Here is a 22,971-nt window from a genome sequence, read left to right on the forward strand (position 1 = left end):
TCATTCCAGACCTCTTCTGATTAATATCTTACAAAGATGGTCACACCAGGAGTCGTTGGAGAAGCAAATCGAACTTACTTCAAACATAAAACAGGCACTCTGGTGGTGGAGGAATTCAACCAACCTGGCAAGAGTTCTCTCCTGGGTCTTTACACTAGACAATCGTCTAACAGCAGACTCGAGTTCCTGGGGTTGGGGAGCCCACCTGGATGGGCCAAACCTCTCAGGGGGCTTGGTTCAAATCAGAAGCCCAAAAATCCTCAAATTGGCAGGAACTAAAGGCCATCTTTCTCGGTCTCCTAGCCTTTCAACAAACGGTAAAGGTACAACACGTTCAGGTCCTTTCGGGACAATACAACTGCAGTAGCTTATGTGGTGAAACAAGACGGAACAAAGAGCACAGGACTCCTGGAACTAGCTAGTCAGCTACTTGCCTGGGCAGAACAGAACGTGGCCTTTTTGTCAGCGGTCCACCTAACAGGATCTCTGAGTCTACTAGCAGACCTACTAGGCAAAAGGAAAGTGGTGGAAGCAGAGTGGAGTCTGAACCAAGAAGTTTTCTTCATCTCCGAAGTCTGGGGACAGCCTCAAATAGATCTTTTTGCCAGCCAACAGAACGTGAAAGTACAGAAGTTCTTCTCACTCCACCAAGAAGACCAGGCTGCAGGCATAGATGCTTTCGCACATCTGTGGCATTACCAGCTGTGCTACGCTTTTCCCCCCTTTACATTGATGCCTCTGGTCCTAAGGAAATTCATGGAGTTAAATACTAATCTGATCCTGGTCACTCTTTTTGGCCAAAAAGACCATTGTTCGTGACACTGCTTAACTTGGCCGCAAAACCTCCATGGAAGCTGCCACCCGGGAAGGACCTGTTGGCACAAGGGTCTGTGAATCATTCGAAAGCAGACCAATTTGCTCTAACTGCTTGGTTTCTGAAGACCACCTCCTAAAGGCCAATTAGTCGACACCCTACTCTCTAGCCATTTAAGCCCCGGGCCATTTTGCTGGCCAAAGACCAGAGCACTTTTTGCGATTCTGCACTGAGTCGCTTTAATTTAATTGCCGTTCGTGCGACGTGGCTTCCAAGCAAAATTGACGTCCTTTTTTTTCCACAGAGCTTTCTTTTGGTGGTATTCATTATTTTTTACGTTTTCTATAATCCCCAAAAATATATAAAACTTTTTTTTTCCTTAGTTTAGACCGATACGTATTCTTCTACATATTTTTGTTAAAAAAAAAAAAAAAAACGCGATAAGCGCTTGGTTTGCGCAAAAGTTATAGCGTTTTACAAAATGGGGGATTGTTTTATGGCATTTTTAATCATTTTTTTTTTTACTAGTAATGGCAGCGATCAGCAAACCATTTCATTTATACAGCAATCAGTGCTATACCAATGCACTGATTCCTGTGTAAATGACACTGGCAGTGAAGCGGTTAACCACTAGGGGACAGTGTAGGGGTTAAGTATGTCCTGGGGAGTGATTCTGACGGGGGGTGCGTGGCACGTCACTGATTTCTGCTCCCGATCACAAGGAGCAGAGATACGGAGACACTATCACTAGGCAGAACGGGGAGATGCTTGTTTACATTAGCATCTCCCCATTCTTCCTCTCTGAGACAATTGTAGGTATCCCCGCGACCTGAACTCACGGGGCTTGCCGCGGGCGCTCCTGAAGGCTGCTTCCTTAAGGGGCAGCGTACAGGTACATTCGTTTGCCTGTACGTACTCTTCTGCCGCAGTATATCTGCGTGGTGCGGTTGGCAAGCGGCTAGAAGAAAGGGGGTAACTTGGGCCATATATATACCTGAAGGTTTGGAAAAAGTTAAATTCCTGGTGCACGTCTAAAGGCCTCTTAGAATTTCTCCATGACGGAATTGAGAAGGGACTGGCAGCGCCCTGAAAACCCATGTGGTGACTCTATTGTGTTTGTTTTTTTTTCTTTTTGAGAAGACTACCCAGAGAGGTCTTAATTTCAGGATTTTTTTTAGGGCACTTGCACAAAATAGGCCGGTGTCCCTTAAAGTTTTTCCCAGTTGGGATTTGTCTCTTGTTTTACAGGGTCTCACGGAGCTCCGTTTGAACCCTTACAGGAAGCAGCCTTAAAAAACGTAGTCCTTAAAACAATTGGGTAGCAATCACGTCAGCAACAGGAGTCAGCGAGCCTCAGGCCCTGGCAGTCACAGAACCCTTTCTAAAGGTTCTTTCAGACCGTGTGATCCTTCAAACAGATCCAGCTTTCCCACCTAAGGTTTCTTTAACTTTTCACCGTTCACAGGAAATAGTCTTGCCCACTTTCTCCTCAGCTCCTGCTAACCCAGAAGAAGTTTTCCACACATTGGATGTGAAGGAGGTGCCTACTACACTTTCTAACATTCACCAAACAATTCAGAAAATCAAACGCTCTCTTTGTGATTTTCTCAGGCTCACGTAAAGGGGAGAAAACTTCCAAAAGCCTGCTGGGCAGATGGCTTAGATGGGCAATCACAGAGACCTACAAAGCGAACGGGAGAAATACCCTCCTCAGGTATTTCTGCTCATTCTAAGAGATCAACAGCAGTTTCCTGAGCCTAAAGGGGCGGTGCTATGCCTGAACAAGTTTGCAAGGCTGCCACTTGGTCCAACTATTCAACATTTCTCCGACATTATAGGGTGGACTTACTGTCCGCCGCAGATCAGGCCTTCGGCAGGAAAGGTTCTGCTGGCAGTAGTCCCATCCTAGGGTAAATCTCTGTTATCCTCTGAGGTTGTCCTGAAAGGCGATTTGAGAAAGACTTAGACTTACCGGTGACGGTATTTCTAAGAGCCTTTCAGAACAACCGCTACTTCCCTCCCTTTTAACTTAGAAGTGGTATTAAGTGTCTATCATGGTGGTTTGTGGTTTTCTACGCTTTGTTTTCCAGTATGTTGGAGACTACACAATAACTGAAACCATGGTGGAAGAGGGAGGGATTTAAAGGCTGCACGTTTTTCCTGGAAAATGGGCGGAGCAGTGCTCTCTCCAAGGTTGTCCAGAAAGCTGTTAGAACTACCGTCACCGCTAAGTCTAACCAGGTCTTTTTTTAGCTTCATGCATATTCTATATATGAAGGTAAAAAACCTATGTGCTTCTCCCCCCCCCCCCACAGCCTCCCCCCTAATACCCACCTGAGCCCCTCTCAATCCAGCAATGTGCACAGAAGCCTTTGCTGTCCTACGTCTCTCTCCAATCACAGCCAATGCGGAGAGGGTGTGGCCTAGCCACAATTCAAACATACTTTTTTTTTTTTTTTTCCTTCTAAATGCTTTCTACTTTTACATAAAATTTAAATTTTTTGTGAAGAATCACCAACAAGTGGGACACAATTGTGAAGTGAAACGAAATCTATTGGATATTTTAAACTTTTTTAGCAAATAAAAAACTGAAAAGTGGTGCGTGCAAAATGATTCAGCCCCTTTACTTTCAGTGCAGCAAACTCACTCCAGAAGTTCAGCGAGGATCTCTGAATGATCCAATGTTGTCCTAAATGACTGATGGTGATAAATAGAATCCACCTGTGTGTAATCAAGTCTCTGTATAAATGCTCTGTGATAGTCTCAGGGTTCTTTTGAAAGCGCAGAGTGCATCATGAAGACCAAGGAACACACCAGGCAGGTCCGTAATACTGTTGAGAAGTTTAAAGCCGGATTTGGATACAAAAAGATTTCCCAAGCTTTAAACATCCCAAGGAGCACTGTGCAAGCGATCATTTTGAAATGGAAGGAGTATCAGACCACTGCAAATCTACCAAGACCTGGCCGTCCCTCTAAACTTTCAGCTCAGACAAGAAGACTGATCAGAGATGCAGCCAAGAGGCCCATGATCACTCTGGATGAACTGCAGAGAACTATAGCTGACGTGGGAGAGTCTGTCCATAGGACAACAATCAGTCGTACACTGCACAAATTTGGCCTTTATGGAAGAGTGGCAAGAAGAAAGCCATTTCTCAAAGACATCCATAAAAAGTCTCGTCTAAAGTTTGCCACAAGCCACCTGGGAGACACACCAAACATGTGGAAGAAGGTGCTCTGGTCAGATGAAACCAAAATCGAACTTTTTGCGCACAATGCAAAACGATATGTTTGGTGTAAAAGCAACACAGCTCATCACCCTCCACACACCATCCCCACTGTCAAACATGGTGGTGGCAGCATCATGGTTTGGGCCTGCTTTTCTTCAGCAGGGACAGGGAAGATGGTTAAAATTGAGGGGAAGATGGATGCAGCCAAATACAGGACCATTCTGGATGAAAACCTGTTGGAGGCTGCAAAAGACCTGAAACTGGGACGGAGATTTATCTTCCAACAAGACAATGATCCCAAACATACAGCAAAATCTACAAAGGAATGGTTCACAAATAAACGTATTCAGGTGTTAGAATGGCCAAGTCAAAGTCCAGACCTGAATCCAATCGAGAATCTGTGGAAAGAGCTGAAAACTCTCCATCCAACCTCACTGAGCTCGAGCTGTTTTGCAAGGAAGAATGGGCAAGAATTTCAGTCTCTCGATGTGCAAAACTGATAGAGACATACCCCAAGCGACTTGCAGCTGTAATCGCAGCAAAAGGTGGCTCTACAAAGTATTAACGCAAGGGGGCCGAATAATTTTGCACGCCCCACCTTTCATTTTTTTATTAGTTAAAAAAGTTTCCAAAATCCAATAGATTTTGTTCCACTTCACAATTGTGTCCCACTTGTTGGTGATTCTTCACAAAAAATAAAAATTTTATATCTTTATGTTTGAAGCCTGAAATGTGGCAAAAGGTTGAAAAGTTCAAGGGGGCCGAATACTTTCACAAGGCACTGTATGTTGCGGTAGGGAAGCGGTTGTATCAGGATCATGGTTGAGGCTACAACCATGATACCGGCGTCTTTTTTTTTTTTTTTTTTTTTTTTTTAAGAGCTGGTATTCTTTCTGTGTAAAAAATTCAGATCGGCTGGGCAGCCACTGCAATACTTTTACAGGTGGCGGAAGGGGGGTCCCATCCACCTCCCGCCGCCTTTACCGGGTTCTCCTGATCGATTGAGACACAGTAATGATGCGGCCGGCGGCATCCATGTCTGGCCTCACAGTGAGGAACTGAAGCTGTTCCACTATGTGACTTCAGAACCGGGAAAGTGACGACTATTTTATCACTTCCTGTTCCAGCTCTTTGTTTACATTGTGGCCAGTGAATCAGCCAGTCTGACCGGCTGCATTGGTGCCCATAGGAGAGAGAGGGGGTAGACTTCTGATCGCTCCATAAAGAGTACCTGTAATTGCAATTGCTGTCAAAGGGATGTTTACTATTCTTTTGGCAGCAATAAAAGTGATTTGTAAAACAAAAATTTTATTTTTTCCAAGGGCCCCGCCACCCCCGTGCACACACAGTGGCGAATGCATATGTAAACAGTGGTCGAACCACACATTTGTGGTATCCCCATGAATGTCAGATCGAGAGCAATAATTCTAGCATCAGACCTCCTCTGTATATCGAATCTGGTAACCTGCAAAGGTTTCTAAAGTGTCACCTATGGAAAATGTAAAGTATTGTAGTTTTTCGACATTCTGTGAGTGTGCACAGTTTTAAAGAGTGAAATGTTCAGTATCCATTTACTCGGTGCGACATAAAAATTGCAACACCCACCATTTTGTTCTTAAAAATGTATGTTTGTGGGTTATTTTCTATCAAAAAAAGTAAATTTTTACATGTAGGAGAGAAGTGTTAGAATTGGCCTGGTATTGAGGTGGTTAAAGCAAATAAAAAATTTAGAATCACTTTAAGAATACGCTGGTGTTCAGCTATTACTGAAATGTTTGGGAAGCTGCTGTAGGTATATGAATCCCTAGTAGCCTGCATTTTACATCTGCAGTAGCCCGCCCTCCTCCTTTCTCAAAGTAGGAAGGAGGAATCAACAGCAGCAGATGGTAAGTTTATTTTCATACTAATGCTTCTGGTTCTTGTCTCCTTACAGGTGTGTTTTAGGGAACACTACTATCCTTGCCGAGTTTGCCAGTGAAGAGGAGATAAGTCGTTTCTTTGCACAAGGCCAGTCCATGACCCCTTCCCCTGGCTGGCAGTCCCTGGGCTCTGGTCACAACCGGCTAGGATCTTTGGATAGCCCTCATAGCATCTCAAACCGCGGAGATTTCAATCACTGGAACAGCCCAGGTGCTTCTGGCTCTAGCTCTGGAGACCTCCATGGCACTTCTCTCTGGGGCACCCCAAACTATTCCACAAGCCTGTGGGGCACCCCAGGCAGCGAGGGCAGGAATCTGGGCAGCCCGTCAGTCAGCGCTTTCCTCCCCATCGATCACTTAAATGGAGAGCCCATGTAGCCTAGTCACCCCATGACCTCAGATGATTGTTAATAATCAGCCTCCCCCTGGCTGGACTCTCGGTCGAAACCTCTGCAGGGCCTCCCTGCAGCCAGCTCTTCTGCACACTTCCCACTTTTTGTTTTTGTTTTTTGTTTTTTTTGCCCAAAACATATCAGTTTTTAAATACTTGAACCATGCAGGCCAATATTATAATGTGAAATAGAGGAAAGAAAAAAAAATCTATATTTACACTTCCACATTAGTGCTATTCATATTAGAACTACGTACAATGAGCTGTTCCTTCGTTTTGAATTCCAGTTTATGTCCTTTCTCTGGGTTTGTACTTCCAAGCTAGCAACCCCATACCCCCCGTCCCTATGTTTGCCTAGGTTGCACTGAAAGGTGCGTCAAACACTTATTTTACAGCTCAAGTGTAACTGTTTACTCTAGCGTGTACTTCAAAAAAACAAAAACAAAAAAAAGTGATTTAATGCTTGTCATTTCTAAGATGCCTTGATATACCTACCTTATTGTGGTATTACATAGTTTTAACTGGCTTCCATCTCCAGCGCGAAGCACGGTAATCCATTGCAGAGCAATGGCGCTCACCGGCGCTTTCATGGCTGCAAAAGGAGTCAAGTGAAACGACAGTTAAAACTTGCATTTTTAAATAAAGAAAAAAAAATAAAGTATTGCACCAGGTTTTCATGACTAAACCTATTAGAATTTAGCTCTACGGTTTTAATAAAAAAAAAATTATATATGTGATTAAAAAAAAAAATGTCAAAAAAATTTAAAAAGCAACATAAAATAAAAAAAAATAAAAATAGTGGCCACAGCTGTGACATACACCCTACATGTGCCAGTAGGGGGCAGCACTTTCAGAGGCTTTGCATTTTGTTTAGAGGGGCCTTACCTGGAACCTCTTGTTTACAATGGTTTTTTTTTTTTTTTTCGTTAGTCTTTGCCTTTCCCGTCGGGAGGGTCTTGTTTTTTGGGGAAATGGGGGGATTTTTGTTCCAAATAAATGTTTACTCTTCCATCGGTTTAAAAAAAAAAAAAAAAAAAAAAAAAGCAAAAATTGTGCTGAGGATGCTTTTAACTCTCTGGGAGTCAACAGTGTTTGGTCATTTTTTTTTTCCTTTTTGTGTGATGCTTAACTCTTAATCAAAATGGAGGGAAAAAAAAGACTGGCTCTCAGGAATAATATGTATACTACGAAAGGTAACCCTTCCCTTCATCCCCAGTAAGATAAATCACTATATAATGCAACTTTTTTTTTGTTTTTTGTTTTTTTTTTCCTGAAGAGCACTAACCGTGCTAATTCTCAAAGACTCTGCCAAAAAATCCCCCTTTAAAAGCTTTCTAAAGCCAAGTTTTGTCAGCTTTTACTTTACATGCTGTGTCTTTTTAGCGAGTAGCCTTGAGATTTGCCGATATCGACCCAGTTGATTTTTTTTTTTTTTTCTTTTACGTGGCTCAGTGTCTTCGCTTTTTGTGACAGTGTTTTATTCATGTTCTGCAATGTCTGTTTTTTTTCCTTAAGCTGATTATTTAGTAACTATGCACATTTATGCACATTGTAACCAAGTACTGGGCTGATTGATTGTGTGTTGTAAAATGAAAAAAAAAAAAAAAGGAAAAAAAAAGTGTTTAGAAGTGAATGATTGCAAATACTTAATAACAAAGGAACAAGTTACATTATTATTTTTTTGCCATAAATGGTATTCTGCTTGTTTGGTCAAAGAATTCAGAAACTGAACAAGGGTAAAATGTGTAAAATCTGACCTGTAATCCTTCCAATCGCACATTCTTGGGAGGAGCAGGAGTTACCAGCAATTTCTCTCCTGTCTTACTCCCCCAAACCTCTTCTTTGTTTTTTTATTTGTATTTTTATTTTTTTCCTGCTCCCCATCTCCATGGGGAGTTAAAGCAACTACTGCTCCTGGTTTGTCCCCACATTGAAAGCCAGTAAACCCAAAGTAATAAAACATTTCAGTCAAAGCTGCAGTTAGATTTCCCCTGCCGCACCGCTGCTGGGGAACTCTAGTAGTAGAGACCATAGTCTTGGAAGAGAAGTTATACTTGATTGGCCTAGACTTCAATGTGTAGAGCATTGTATGAAAGGTTGTACTTGATTGGCCTAGACATCAGTCTGTAGAGCATTGTATTAGAAGCTATTGCACTTGATTGATCTAGACTCCAGTCTGTAGCGCAATTAAATGAAGAGCTGTTGCACTTGATTAGCCTAGACTTCAGTCTGTAGGGCACTGTATAAGGAGCTTTTGTACTTAATTGGCCTAGACTTCCGTCTGTAATCTCCAGAATGGAAACAGTCAGTGAAAATTGTAGTAACCCATTACATTGGTGGTCAGTAGGCAGAAGATTAAAGTGATATTAAAGGCTTGTTTTTTGTTTTTTTTTTAAATCGCAAACATGTTATACTTACCTGCTCTGTGTAATGGTTTTGCACAGAGCAACCCTGATCCTCCCCTTCTGGGGTTCCCAGTGGCGCATTAGGCCCCTCCCTCTTGCTGAGCATGCTTGGTTCCAAGCTGCTGCTGCTCTTTTCCATTCACACACAGCTGTGGCTCGGGCCCTGTCACCGCTCTGTCCCCACTGGCTGTGATTGACAGCAGTGGGAGCCATTGCTGCCTCAGCCAATGAGGAGTGAGTTTCCCCGTAGAGTTGTGGCTGTCGTGCACATCACTGGATAGAGATGGGGTTTAGGTAAGTATTTGGGGGCTCCTGCCCACAGTTTTTTTTCCTTTTGTGCATAGAATGCATCAAGGTAAAAAAAAAAAAAAAAAAGTTGAGCCTTTACAACCACTTTAATCTGCCACAGCGTTTTTTTTCCAAGGAACCCCTAGCAAGCACTTTCTATTGAACCCTCGGCTTAGAGGCTTCTGTAGAGCATTGTATGGGAAATTCTAATTTATTGGCTTAGACATAAGACTGCAGAGCTCTGTATAGGAAGCTGTAGTGTTTGATTGGCCCAGATTTCATTCTGTATAGCATTACATGAGAAGTTCTTTGATTGGCCTCGTCTTTGGTCTGAAGAGCACTATAAAAAAACACAAAAATAGCATTTTCTTTTCTTTGACAGTGGGAAGTTCCATGAAGCTGAAGGAATTCCAGTTTAACAATAGAGGCTGGTGTTGCTGATCTCTCCTTAAAGTGTTTATTCCCTGACTGCCATGCTGGTCCAATGGCTTTTAATACTTTGAAGCACTGACATGGAACAAGCATGCAGATCACCAACGTGGGCAGTAGTGTGACTTACTAATCTGCATGTTAGTTTCGCAAGGTACTGAAGCCAGTACAGCTATCCAGCTAATGCTTTTAGGAGGTTTGCTTTGGCACCCAGTAGTTTGTCTCCAGTATAGGTGTCTTTTTTTTTTTTTTATCGGAAATACATTTTTTCTTTGTGTTAATAGCTACAAGTAGGTCCCAGGTTTGTCTGTAAAAGTTTTATTCAAAACCTAATTGTAATAACCTTTCCTGTACTGCTGTGCTGCAGTCAGCCATTTCAGGCTGAGGAAAGGCTGACTGATGATTCTTTTTCAAGAGCTGCTAATGAGATGTACATAGGAAAGCGGATGCCCTCAGGTTTATAGTGTTATTCCAAATATATTTTATACAGATAGGATCCTGGAGCCTTTACTTGCATACTTGTATAAATGCCTTGAGTGGCTTGTTTCATTCCAGTTTTTGTAACTTAGACTAGACATGCATGGCTATTGGCTAGATTTCTCTTGTTCAACCCATGGGTTGTAGTGGAGCAAATTGGTTCCTTCATCCACACGAAGCATGGATGGAGCACTTCCGGCTATTGTATTCAAGCAGCCGCAGCACCCACTGTTACTGAGTAGTGACTGCATGTGATAGGATGTAGTAACTGCTCCCCAATTTTCTATCCGTCTCCTTCAGTTTTTGAATTAGTTTGTTGAGCTGGGTGATGTCATTTAGGACCACCCACCGCTTGAAATTCAGGTGACTCAGCAGGAATTGGCCGACATTCGAGCTGTGTATGGCAAGCTTAAAATGGTTGTAAACCCTTACATATACCCAGTTAAGTGAACAGTCTCGGATAATACACAGAGATTAAACAAATCCTACATAGGTTTTACTTTATCTGCAGTCATCTCCCCTCTACACCCCTTCAGAAGTGCAGGTGGTGTTAAAAAATCTTTAGTCGTCTGTCAGCAGAAGAGAGGAGAGGGCAGGGAGACTGCAGTTAGTGTGTGAGAGCTGATTGGAGGAAAGGGACTACCCTCCCCCCCAACACACTACAGAAGAACTGTATTATGAATAGGCCAGCTCCATTCTGAGCTCCCCCGACACAATTTGATCTCATGTGTCCGGAAAACTTAACAGAGGAATGAAGCACCAGAAAGAGGCCACACTTAGAACTTTGGGGAGAAATAAGTAAACACTGCAGATATGTGCTTAGTTCAAATTAATTGACTCAGGCTTACAACCATTTTTTTAAGGCTTGTGTGGGGTTCACAATGTTTGTGTTGGTTTAGTGTTCTCTTTTGCTGTATTAGACTGATATTGAGGAGATAAGTGTATGCAGTAAATTCCCAACATCTGTTTTTCTCTTTATATCAGGTGTGATCCTTTCTATAGGACAACACAAGCCAAGATGGCCATACACAGGGTAGTCTGATTGCTGGGAGTGCTCAGAGCCTCCATTGAGCTTCTTTGCATGGATATAATTGATGGATGTCAGATTTCCATTTTAGTAATGGACTTGGATTTGAATGAATAGGTCTTTTCTATTTTTTTTGGCCTTGATTAGCACAGATGAATAGAATATTAGAAGAAACTGTTTCTTGTCTTGCTGGTAGTGGTCTCCTGCGATATTATAGTAGAGTCATATGTGCTTTAGGTATGGAGAGATTATCACATAATAGGACTGAAGACATTTCTTGAAGTAGTGCATATACAGTGCCTATTCAGTACACTGGTTTACACGCAGTGGATTCAGCCATAATGTCCAAAGTAACAACATATCTGAGAATGCAATATGCAGTCATTGCTGAAGTCCCTTCTACCCTACGAAATTATATTAAACTTGTAGATTATAACTTCTCTCCACTGTGTCCTCATGATGTTTACAGGAATAAACCTAAAATACAAACTGCCTTATATTTACAAGTTGAAAACTTTCTGAAATTGGTGTATATTGTCCCATAGCTTTGGCTCATTCAGAACATGGAACAGTATTGAACTGCAGTAACCCCCCCCCCAACAACTAATCAGATTTCAGTTTACTGAAGTACTCTCCATGAAAATGATTACTGGTTGGTAGTTACTGTACTCTGCACATTGCTGTTTATATTTCTGGATACGGCATTCTGCCCGTCAGTGCAATCTCTTCTGAATCTTGTTTGTGGATAACTTGTACTCTTTTGTGTGAGTCAGATTGTAGTTCAGGTTTATTAGAAGTGTCGTTCATTCCATCTGTCAGGGTTTTGCTCTGATTATTAGGTCAGGTTAAAGGACAGCTGCGACCTAATGAAAGTAGCGACCTAATGTAAGTAGCAACCTAATGCTGTGGTGGTGAGTAGGCAAAGTACTTGATTCCAGTGATGAAGGTTTAGTGTATTTTGACACTATTATACAATTTAGGACTTTTTGTGTGCCTCCATACCATTTGTCTGCTCTCTTGGATGGATTTGCTTCACAAGTTATGAGAGTTAGAGGGCCCAAATTAGCTGTGCCCAAAAAAATAGCAATCAAAAGCCATTGGTTACAGGTGAAAAAGGTCGCCAGTATTGCCTATGTTCTCCCTGCAGCTGATCCATCCCCCGATACTAACCTACCATGTCTTGTTGAGCACTGTTTCTCTGTGTGGAGGAGGTCATGATGGTACAGGCGGGGCTTTGCATCCCTGTCAGAGCAAGAAGAACAATTTTACAGCACAGTAGTGACATCAACCAAACGTCATCTAAGCCTCCAGAGAGACTAGCAGTCAGAGGCAGCAGTGCCTTAGATCTACACTGTAAGGCATACAACTCTAAGTCTTTAGGCATCCTCTCATACCAAGAAGCACCACCGATATTGTTCAGGTAGAACTCAAAGTGATAGGTGGTTTTTCAGGTTACTGCTTAGGAACGCTTATTAATTCTAGATGTTCCCAATAATATACCAAATAATTTTAAGCCCCTGTTCACACTGGTGCAATTTGACAGTTCCAAATTGCATGATAAGTCGCACCGATTGTCGGGAATGGAATTATTCCAATTGCCATGACTCTTGCACTACCTTTTGCCGATTTTTATTGCAACTTGCATAGACTTCTATTGTATGAAGTCATAAGCTTTGAAGTTGTGCTCACATAGTGTGATTTCATAGCCACACTGGTGTGAACGGGGGCTGAGGTCCAGGTCCAATGTAAGGGCCAACTAGCCAGAGAAGTGATTCCAGGTGAATTCCACTTGCATTTGAGATGCTTCTGATGTACAGTTCATTGACCTGCAGTTGTATTCCCTCTGGTCTGCATTTTATGTAAGCTGCATCAACTTCCTGCAAGCTGTTGTCACCTTTACATTTACTTGTATAGCTAGAGAAGTAGTTCTAAAGCCCATCAACGCAGAACATGCCCTAAATTTTGCAGAATCTGCATGCTAGAACTTTTTTTTTTTATATGCAACAGCAAGCTCTTTGCAATGTTCCTATGCAGAGTTGTGGAGCTAAACTAGTAGATGGCACCTTGCCTAACATCTTTCAGAAATACCAGAAAACCATCATCACTGGGAGCAGGGCAGAGCCGGCTTTCCTTGGCCACCTCCTCTACAGCTCTTGAGACACTCTTCACAAACTCTTCAGTTGAAGTTCTTCTTTTGTAAATATAGTTTGACAAATGAGACATGGTACGGAAGACCTGTGAGACAGATTTTTGTAAATGTATTCGCTAGTTCTGTTATGCCTGTGCATTCTGTGGAAATGTCTGTTCTGGGCTAACCTTTCAAAGTGTTGTACCAGCCAGGCTACCTGTCTGCCAATGTGTTTTGGCAAATTGTAATACCTGTAACTTCGCTTCTATGCAAACAGTTAATTGTTATAGGGAAATTATAACCTGTTTTCAATGAGAACATATGTTTAGTTATGTGAAGTTTACTTGAAGGTCTCATTTGATGCGACTTTCAGATTTTTGCTTGTTTTGTGTTTCATTTCTTTGATTGTATTTGATATACTGAGTTCTGATTTCTTCCTAGCATCCTCAGAGTAGTGCAAGAGGATCTTTACTATATAATGTGAGACTAAACCAATTGCAGGGCAAGCCACCTAGAGATTGTATTGTTAAACGAGTTGTCTGAGCTGAGCCATAGATGTGAGAGAGCCAAAATAATCACAATCTGCTAAGCAGGAAGTACAGCTCCCCATATGGAACAATCCATTGTGTCCCCTACCAATTAGATGTGTCATTCCAACATATACAGTAAATATATATACACACATACACTATTATTTATGCATAATTATATTTATACGTATGTCCAGCTAAAACTTTTTTTTTTTTGATGAGCGTGATGAAGGTTTATTTATTACAGGCATTTATATAGCGCCAATATTGTATGCAGCACTTTACATAATCATTTACATCAGTCCCTTACTTCAAGGAGCTTACAGTCTATGATCCCTATTACATAATCGTTCGTACATGTATATATAATTTTACTTGGGTACATTTGGACAGGATCTAATTATCGTACGGGATTGTATTCGGAGCGTGGGAGAAATATTTGGCTGGCATTTGGCCAGACCCCAGTTGCTGCAAGGCAGAAGTGCTAACCACTAAGCCCTAAGCAAATGTACTGCCCCTGAGTTACCCTTACTGTTTTTTTTTTCTTTGCGTTTAGTAAAGTGGGGGGCAGGACTGGAAACCCTATCATACATTTTATTGCTTGGTGTGCAGGAAGTAAAGCACCTAGTCAGGAAAAATTGTTATTACACTTAGTCTTTAGTAACAAGCCAACAAGTTTTGGGGTTCTGAACCATCAGGGCTTAGAAAGTGCTGGAGAGCGTTCTGAACTAAAAAAAACTGAATAGTCCCAAAGTATAAATTGAGTATTCGCAAAAAGCCTGCTGTAGTCACTGGTTTGGCAGTCTTTTATTTCCGGCTTTGTCCCTTGTACAGATTTTCCCACACTCCTTGCTTGATAAATCATCTCAGAGAAAGTGAGGAGAATCTCTAACAATGCCCCCACATAGCAATTGAACCCAACAAGGGTGCTCACCCTTTCCCACACAAAACTAATGGAAAAAAGTTTTGGCCTGGACACACACTTAAAATAAAGTAGACCATATACTGTCTCGCTACTGTTTACCAAAATAACTTGTGTTCGAGCGCACTGAATGCTTTACCTGCCTGTTACATGCATAGCAGAACAACATGGATAATAGTGTTTACAAACCTCATCTCACCGCCCTGCCTTACAGTTTTACATTTGTCAAGAATCCTGAGCAAAGCAGGAAAGTTCTCTTTAATTTGATGCCACTTGCTTTTTTTTTTTTTTGTGTAATTTGAGGCATAGCGGCCTAGGCTAATGTTCAGGAATACCAGGCCTTGTGTGCCAGGAACTAGCAATGTCACTGGCATCCCAAGGAAATCTCCAGATCCTAATGAGGGGATGAGGCCGGGTTCCAGTTTAGTTGACAAAATGGCTAAAAGGGACACTTTAAATGCAGGCTCTGTGGGGACAACAGGAGCACAATTATCCGTGGGTTCCCACAATTTATATTTGGGGCAGCCAAGCCAGTATATATATATATATATGTATATGTATTATTTTTTTTTCTTTGTATATATCCTAGCAAATGAATCTAACAAAAGGTGCATTAATGTCTCTAGCAGTCCCAAGCTTCTTCCCAAAAACTGGTGGAGCCTCAATCTAGATTGGAGGAGCCCGCGTTTCTAGTTACACACATTGCCATTGACTCATTGCCTTGATTCTGATTTTGTGTCGAACGATACAAATCAACTTGTGGCTTTTAACTGTTTACAAATAGAAATGATTGTACATTTTACAATTTTTTTTTTTTCTTTTTTGATTGATGAAGTTTAAGAGATTAATGAATCATGTGTTTTTTTCGCTGCTTAGCCTTTAAATAGTTGGTTTGTTTTACGTTTTTTTTTTTTCTCCTTGTGACTTATTTGAAAGCTGTTTTTTAATCTTTTCTTTTTATTGCAGTCTAAAAAAATATAAACCTTAGATGATTGGACTGTATTTAGTGGTGTGACATGTGTTGAATAATCAGAAGAGAAGTGTAATATTGTATGAGACAAAGAAAAAAAACAAAAAAGAAAAAAAAAACACTTCAGCGTTGGTTCCTGGTATAGAAACAATATAGCCTTAGCTTATCTGGGAAAATATTAAAGAGAGCCTGTCAGTTGCACACAGCACAGCAAGCCTTTTTGTGTGCCCAGTCACTTATACCACTGCCTCAGCAATGTTACTAGGTTTCAGTGAGCTCAAAGGCTATCTATATGGTCCACAGAGGGGCGTTTGAGAATTCAGGAGGGAAAATAGTCAAGTGGACTAATTGCCTACAAAGCTAGTCTTCTCATCTACCTGCCCCAACAGCACCATCATATCCAAGCCAGTTTTAAGGCCAGCTCCAGAGAACCAATGAGGGAGAATAGTCAAGGGGACAAAATGGCCACCTTGTGCTATGTGCAACTCGCAGCATAGAGGAGTCTGCCAGAACATTTTTCTAACTGTACTATCCTGCACTAAAACTTGTAACTTGAAAAATATATACAGGACACAGCCGCTTGGATTTTACATTTGATATTAACACTTGAGTACTCTTACGGCCTTTTATACCTCAGTTAATGAACAACCCAGCAGTGACTAAAATAGCATTTTCTTTTTGTTTCCTTTCTTTTTTTTTTTTCCTTTTTATTTAGTACATGATGTCCTGCTTTTTCCCTGGTGCTCTTACTAGCACAAATGGTGTTTTTGTATTGTAGCTAGGCAAATTGGTCTAACGATCTGCCAATTGGGTGCGCTGTGATCCTTGTAAAGGTAGTCATTTCAAAGTCAGCCTTCTGTATTTCAATAAAGAAAAAACACTTTATCTGTAACTTATTACAATACAGTACTGTAGTGAACGCTGGCCCCTGACTTATTACTGAATGAGGGAGGAGCTTCTGCTTGGTATTATTATACTGTGCGTCGCAGGGCCTTCCCCCAGCGATAAAAGGACTAACGGTGTGAGCGGGAGACCTATAATAAGTTGTGTGTGTATAAGGTCTCTCTCATGCTTTTGTGGGGCTTAATTAAAAATAAGCAACAAAATAATAAAAAAAAAAAAAAAAAAAAACCAAAGCTAGCTTTGTGACACTTCCCAGGTGAAGGTATAAAGTATCTCAATGTTTAGCTGCCCTCCAAACACTTGAATGGAGCGTTTCTTTTTACAGCATCTTATTGTATTGTTCAAATGCTTGAATGCTTCCTGTTTTTATTTTTCGTTTTATGAAGCTTGTTATGTAATAAAGTATGGTTGCTCTTAACTACTGTTGCCGTGTCATTTTTGCGTTGGTGTTTTTTTTTTTTTTTTTTTTATTATATAAATAACGTTGATATTTATTCATACTTCCTACCCACATCAATATTTGTCGCTTCTACAGATCGGTTAACGATCATAGAACAAATGCCATAGTTGTCTTTTCTGTTGTCCTGCCATCAGCCTAATAGGAGCATCAATATTTCCATAATATCAGGTGATGGGTTGGTATTCAGTGGTATCATGCCCTTAACGTGGTATTTGGTGCTAAAAAGACTCCCTCCCCCAAGTGGAATACTATTGTTACTATGATGGTGCACATTTGTTATGGTCACTTAGCTTGAGCGTATTCGGGGCAGTATGTCCTGGACGTTTGCGGCTGAGAGACATTGGTTTAGATTACAGTTCCAACATCCGCCCACCATGGGTGATATACAGTGTGCTGCGACACATTGCACTGATAACATCCATGGCCCCTCCTCCGGGAAATCATGAGGCTGGATGTGACACCAATTTGGCCGGAAGTGCTGGTGAAATGCACACTCACCAGCACTTCCGACCTTCTGGGCTCCACATATGGTATGCGCTCCAGAGGTGTGACCGTGCCGTTTCTAGTCCACTTGGGAAAGCCCTGGCCATGTGAGATAGATGATTGAGTTGGGGAGTTAAAGCTGCTGATTCTAGAATAGTACTAGTGGAAGAAGGTAAGAATTAAAAGGGATTCCCCTATTGTTTGACATGGTGATCATTATGATGGCCACATTTTATTAATGATTTTGAGGCATCCGTGTTCACATGCCGGTCTGTTGCTGAGAGGATTATGAAACATTTTTGCATTTATGTATTTACCAATTGGCTCATGTGACCTGTGTGCCACCTCTGACCCCTTTCCTGGTATGAGGGTGGGGTACACTTGGGCCAATAGCTCACAAAGGTATAAAGGCTGCTTTGAAATCGTTCATACCCAGTCAGACTCTAACGAAGGGCTCGACCCTCGCTACCCGATAGCCTTTGGATGCTACGAGGGCTTCCCACACCACCGGCTGAGGACTGTGCATCTTGTAGGTATTCTTGGCGGTACCGTTTTACATACCTGCGTTTGCTAAGAGTTTGTAAGTAGATTAATTTTTACCTTTCAATAAAAATGTTTGTTGGTAATGCACTAGGTCTGCTCCCTTTTGTTTTTTTGGTGGATTTTTATCCTGTCTCAGGGACATTTAAGGCACTACGTTAAAAAATTGGGAGGAGAATTCAGCATAGCAGATTGGTGCCAAATAAGCCAGAGCAGAACTGAAGGCAATCAGTCAGATTTTTTTCAGATGTACCAGCAACACAGCACACAGAGATGAAAAATGTATGATCTTCATTCAATGAAAAAAAAAAACTACAAGAACAAGTTTTGTTCTCGCATGTTTTCTTCTTTTTTTTTTTTTTTTTAAATGTACATTGAGAAAGCACCATGCCTAGTGCAAAATACGTTGACATAGAATATGTTCCTGATGGCTATTTTAATAAAGGAAGGTCATTATTTTGCATTTGTGTGTGATGTTTCTGTTGCAGATATAATAACAAATTAAAATAAAATAGGTAATTTACTTGAGAAAAAACTACAATTCTGCCACTTTATAAAACTCTGATCCAGCCACATCCTGAGTATGCTGTCCAGTTCTGGTCACCAGTGTTCTGGAAGGATGAGCTGGAGAGTCCAGAAAAAGTCAACCAAGCTAATAAGGGGACTGGAGGACCTTGGTTACAAGGAACGACTATAAATATTAAACATATTCTCCCTGGAGAAGAGACTCTTGAGAGGAGATATAACAATATACAAACATCTTAATGGTGTTTCTAGCATATTCAGTTAAGTTATTCAGTCTCAGGGAGTGTAAGAAGACACATGGCTACTCAGTGAAATTGGAGGATAAGCAGTTTAAAGAGGAAGTAAACCCTGATGGGTTTTACTTTCTCTTTTGTTCCCTGCAAAGTAAAGGCATAATGGGTTGGTATGCATCGCTGGTATCTTTTTGGTAGACTTTGGTTGGAAATAACACATTTTTGCACCACAGAGAGCAAGCCTTATGTGAACTAGCCAAATTATAGTACACTCAGGCCAAGAATAACATTTTTATTTTTTTTAGATGGCGATTTCATCATCCCCTCCATCCTCATCACAGGAGCCAACTTGGCAATTCGCTGGGCAGGGGCGAACATGACTGCCAATTTGTTTTTTTATCAGTGTTCTCTCCTCTCTGTAGGCTCATGGTACTTGCTACCTCAGAACCAACATCAGAATCAAGTAATGCCTGTGCATCCTCAAGCAAGTGGCTGATGCTGTGTTCAAATAATTCAGCTAACTCCTCCATGCATGATGGGGCTTATGGCAGGAGTAGCTGTGGACAAGGAGGCAAAATAAGCCTCTCTGGCAGTTGCGGTGGACTGCACACAAGTGTCAGCTTGAGTCACAGAGGTTAAGGATGGTTTGCCAGTCCACCACCTACTCTGCATGCTGTGGCTGGACAACACGGGCAACAAAACGAAACAAAGAAAAACGTGCCCTGCCTGAGTACACAGGTGCTGCTGGCCCCATCATAGTGGCATGGGAATGTCTGTCTCTCCTTGTGGGCCTCCTAGACTTTTGTTGGGGGGGGGGGGCGGCTTATTACCCAATTTTAATAGAAACTGGGAAATGTGTGATTACATGCATTTTATTGAATGAAAATTGGCGTTTGGTGCACTTTAAATTGAGGACGGATGCTGACAGAAATGTAAAATCTATACGAAAAAAAAGGTGACACCAGCGTCGCAGTCAGAAAACCTGCGGCTGACAATTTAAAACAAAAAGGGGACAGGAGGGGGAGACAAAAGTATACAGCACTAAATGTCATGAAATGCGGTGTTAAACACTGCCACTACACTAACACTCTACACTCAGAATCACAATAAGTGAACACTATTTCACTAGTAGCAAACAGAGCCCTGATCTATCTCCACTGCAACAACACACTGCAAACACTACCTGTGGGAAGTTACCTTTATAGTGGGGTGGGACTATGAGCACTGAGTCGTGATTGGAGAAAATCATCATGATTTTGCCCAGCCAGGGCTCTGAGTGTGCTCTGTGCCCTAATTGGCAAAGCTGTACAAGGCTTCATTAAATTCGGGTCCTAGCACGCACTGTAAAACACGCAGCGCATTGTGGGGCGCTCCAGCATGTGAACATCTCGCCGAGCACCCAGCAAATTCAGTTGTTCAGCAAACAGTTGATGTTCGTGCCTAACGTTTGCTTGGCTCGAACTGGACGCCCTAGATAGTGACAGGTAAAAACTGATTGGCTGTTGTGGATAAGAACACAGTTGACTGGGCTATATCTCGTATAGCTGTGCCACTCATTTTGGTTGATACTCATTGATGCACCTATGAAACTTTTAATGCAGTGCCTTTCAGAAGCATTGCATACATCACATAGGGTGGGGAACAAAGTCAAATGGCAGTCAAGTTCAATTTTTCACAACTCCTTCAAATTTGGAAAGTGGAAGGTAACTGCACATTTTGAACTCCCAGGAGGAGGGAAAAAACGTCTGGATCACCAAGGTCACTTGACTCCATTCCCTGAACCACATTTTCTCTTTAGCCATTAGTAATTCTAGTATGAGTTGTAGGAAAATAATCTGGTACTTTCAATTCCTATTTTGCTGTTTCTAACTTGTATAGTAAAGCGCTCCATCTTAACCTACTGTAGAGAGCCGCTTCCTAAATGTGTACCTATAATCTCCATGTCCTTTGAAGAGAATGTTTGCCAAATCATTGTACTGACCTTGGATGTACACTGTATATGAACCTGCTAAGTAGCCTTGTACATGTGCAATTTTCCTGATCTTTTTCTGTAGGATTTTCTGTTGCTTTCTGTGTTTGCCTGCCACTGAACCCTCTCCAAAATATATATGTGATGCCCAAAACTGGACCCTATATTCTAGATGGGGCTTTATAGGTGATTTGTACAGAGGCAGTACTGTATTGGCATCATGTATATGTCTGTCTTTTGAAACATTTGTTATTAGTGTTATGCCGTTAACCAGAATTCCCAATCTGTTTTGCCTAAGTGTATTCTATGTAATGCATAGCAGGTAATGCTGTTCGCCTTGCACTGGACACTATATATACAGTATTTCACAAAAGGGAGTACACCCCTCACATTTTTGTAAATATTTTATTATATATTTTCATGTGACAACACAACTCTAAGTGGTGAGTTAAAAAAGAGTTGAAATCAAGAAGTTGTAACAAGTGGTCAAGTACCTGTGTATTGCAAGTACATGAGTGGTGTGAATGCACGTGGGCTGTATTGAGTATGTGTCAGGTAGTACCTGAGTTTTGTAAGTACCTGAGTGTTGTCTGAGTAGTGTGTGTGGATTGTTGGTACTTGTGTATTGCGTGTGGGTCAGCGGGTGCACGTTTGTCAGCGAGTACCTGTGTAATGTCTTGAGTATTAGAGTCGGGAAGCTAGTTAGGTAATTTTCACAGGGTATAATCCCCAATCCTCATTAAATTAGTAGGTACGATGCCTGGTGGGTGTGGAGATGCGACTTGGTGTATATCTTGGGGCATGTATGCATTCCTTGATCATCCAATCGAGGTCGAATACTGTTGTGCAAAATGTAAGCACATTGTTTCCCTTGAAGCCCAGGTTCTGAATCTGGGGAAGCACTGAGAGGTCCCACCATACTAAAGGAGAGCCAGGAACGTACACGCCAGGTGCCGGCACAGAGGCGGGCACTAGGAAAAAGTAGATGGGTGACAGTCAGGAAGGGGGAAGTGCCAGGGAGGGCCTTTCCAGGGTTGGAGCATCCCAATAAGTGCACGCCATTGAGTGACATTGGTGAAACCAGTCAGGGACCAGCACTGCTGGAGTTGAGGGACTCTCCTAGCTGCCAGGGGAAGAGCTCCTCCTGTGAGAGTTGGGGGGCAAGCGAAAGGATAGACAGATTCTGGTGGTAGGGGACTCAATTCCAAGGACAGGGAGGCACTCGGGTTTGGCACATCACGGATCTGGTGGAGAGATTACTGAGGGGGGCTGGGGAAGACCCGGCTGTCATGGTGCACGTTGGCACCAATGACAAAGTCGGAGGCAGATGGAGTGTCCTAAAGAATGATTTTAGGGACTTGGGAGCTAAATTGATGAAAAGGACCTCCAAGGTAGTATTTTCAGGTATACTAACGGTACATCAAGCCACACCAGAAAGGCAGAGGGAGATTAGAGAAGTAAACAAGTGGCTGAAGAGCTAGAGTTGTAAGGAGAGATTTGGGTTCCTGGAGGACTGGCCTGACTTTTCAGTCGATCACCAGTACTATAGAAGGTACAGACTGCACGTAAATGAGGAGGGTGCAGATCAGCTGGGAGTAAAGATGGACCAAAAAGTTTTTTTTTTTTTTTTTTTTTTTAAACTAGGCGACGGGGGCAGGGCCCAGAGGTAGAGATATGTCATTTCTCAATCACCAATTCTACTTTTGAAGGCCCTGGAGCACCAGGACAATGGAATTGCCCACAAAATTACCCTATTTTGGAAAGCAAACACCCCAACGTATAATCTGAGGCATAATGAATTTTTTGAATGGTTCATTTTTTTCCCAGAAGTTTTGGGAAAATGTGGGAAAAAAAATAAACGCTTTTTTTTTTTTGTCCATTTATAAGATATTTCTAACACATAGCATGTATATAGCAAAACTTACACCCCAAAATACATTCTGCTACTCCAGAGTATAGTATAGCCTGGCCACATACAGAGGACAGACAATGTATTAGCTTCAGGTGTTCTAGGAGCATAAATTACACCTCATTTCATTCCTACCCATCACATTTTTGAAGGTCCTGGAGCACCAGGACAGTGGAATTACCCACAAAATTACCTCATTTTGTAAAGCAAAAACCCCAATGTATATTCTATGAGGCATGGGCTGTAAATACTCAGGTACTCTGATGGGCTGGTGACAAGTACTCTGGCCCGGTAACAGGTACGCAGGTACTCTGATGGCATGGTAACAGGTACTCTGAAGGGTGGTGACAGGTACTTGTGTACTCATATGGACTGTGACAGGTACTCTGGTACTCTGATGGACTGTGACAGGTACTCTGGTA

General features: G+C 41.9%; 1 protein-coding gene across 4 annotated transcripts in view; it reads left to right on the forward strand.

The window, feature by feature from the left end:
* TNRC6A (trinucleotide repeat containing adaptor 6A) overlaps positions 1 to 16,848 on the forward strand; it is a 169,991-nt gene extending 153,143 nt beyond the window's left edge. For all 4 annotated transcript variants that reach the window (XM_077449322.1, XM_077449325.1, XM_077449324.1 and 1 more), the window contains one exon: positions 5,975 to 16,848. In XM_077449322.1, the coding sequence (XP_077305448.1) occupies positions 5,975 to 6,338 (364 nt within the window). In that variant the 3' untranslated portion in view covers positions 6,339 to 16,848. The remainder of the gene's footprint in view (positions 1 to 5,974) is intronic.
* Positions 16,849 to 22,971: the final 6,123 nt, after the last annotated feature.

Source organism: Lithobates pipiens, unplaced genomic scaffold (assembly GCF_037356315.1).
Source record: "Lithobates pipiens isolate NorthernLeopardFrog02 unplaced genomic scaffold, aLitPip1_a1.2 Scaffold_22, whole genome shotgun sequence".
Taxonomy (NCBI): domain Eukaryota; kingdom Metazoa; phylum Chordata; class Amphibia; order Anura; family Ranidae; genus Lithobates; species Lithobates pipiens.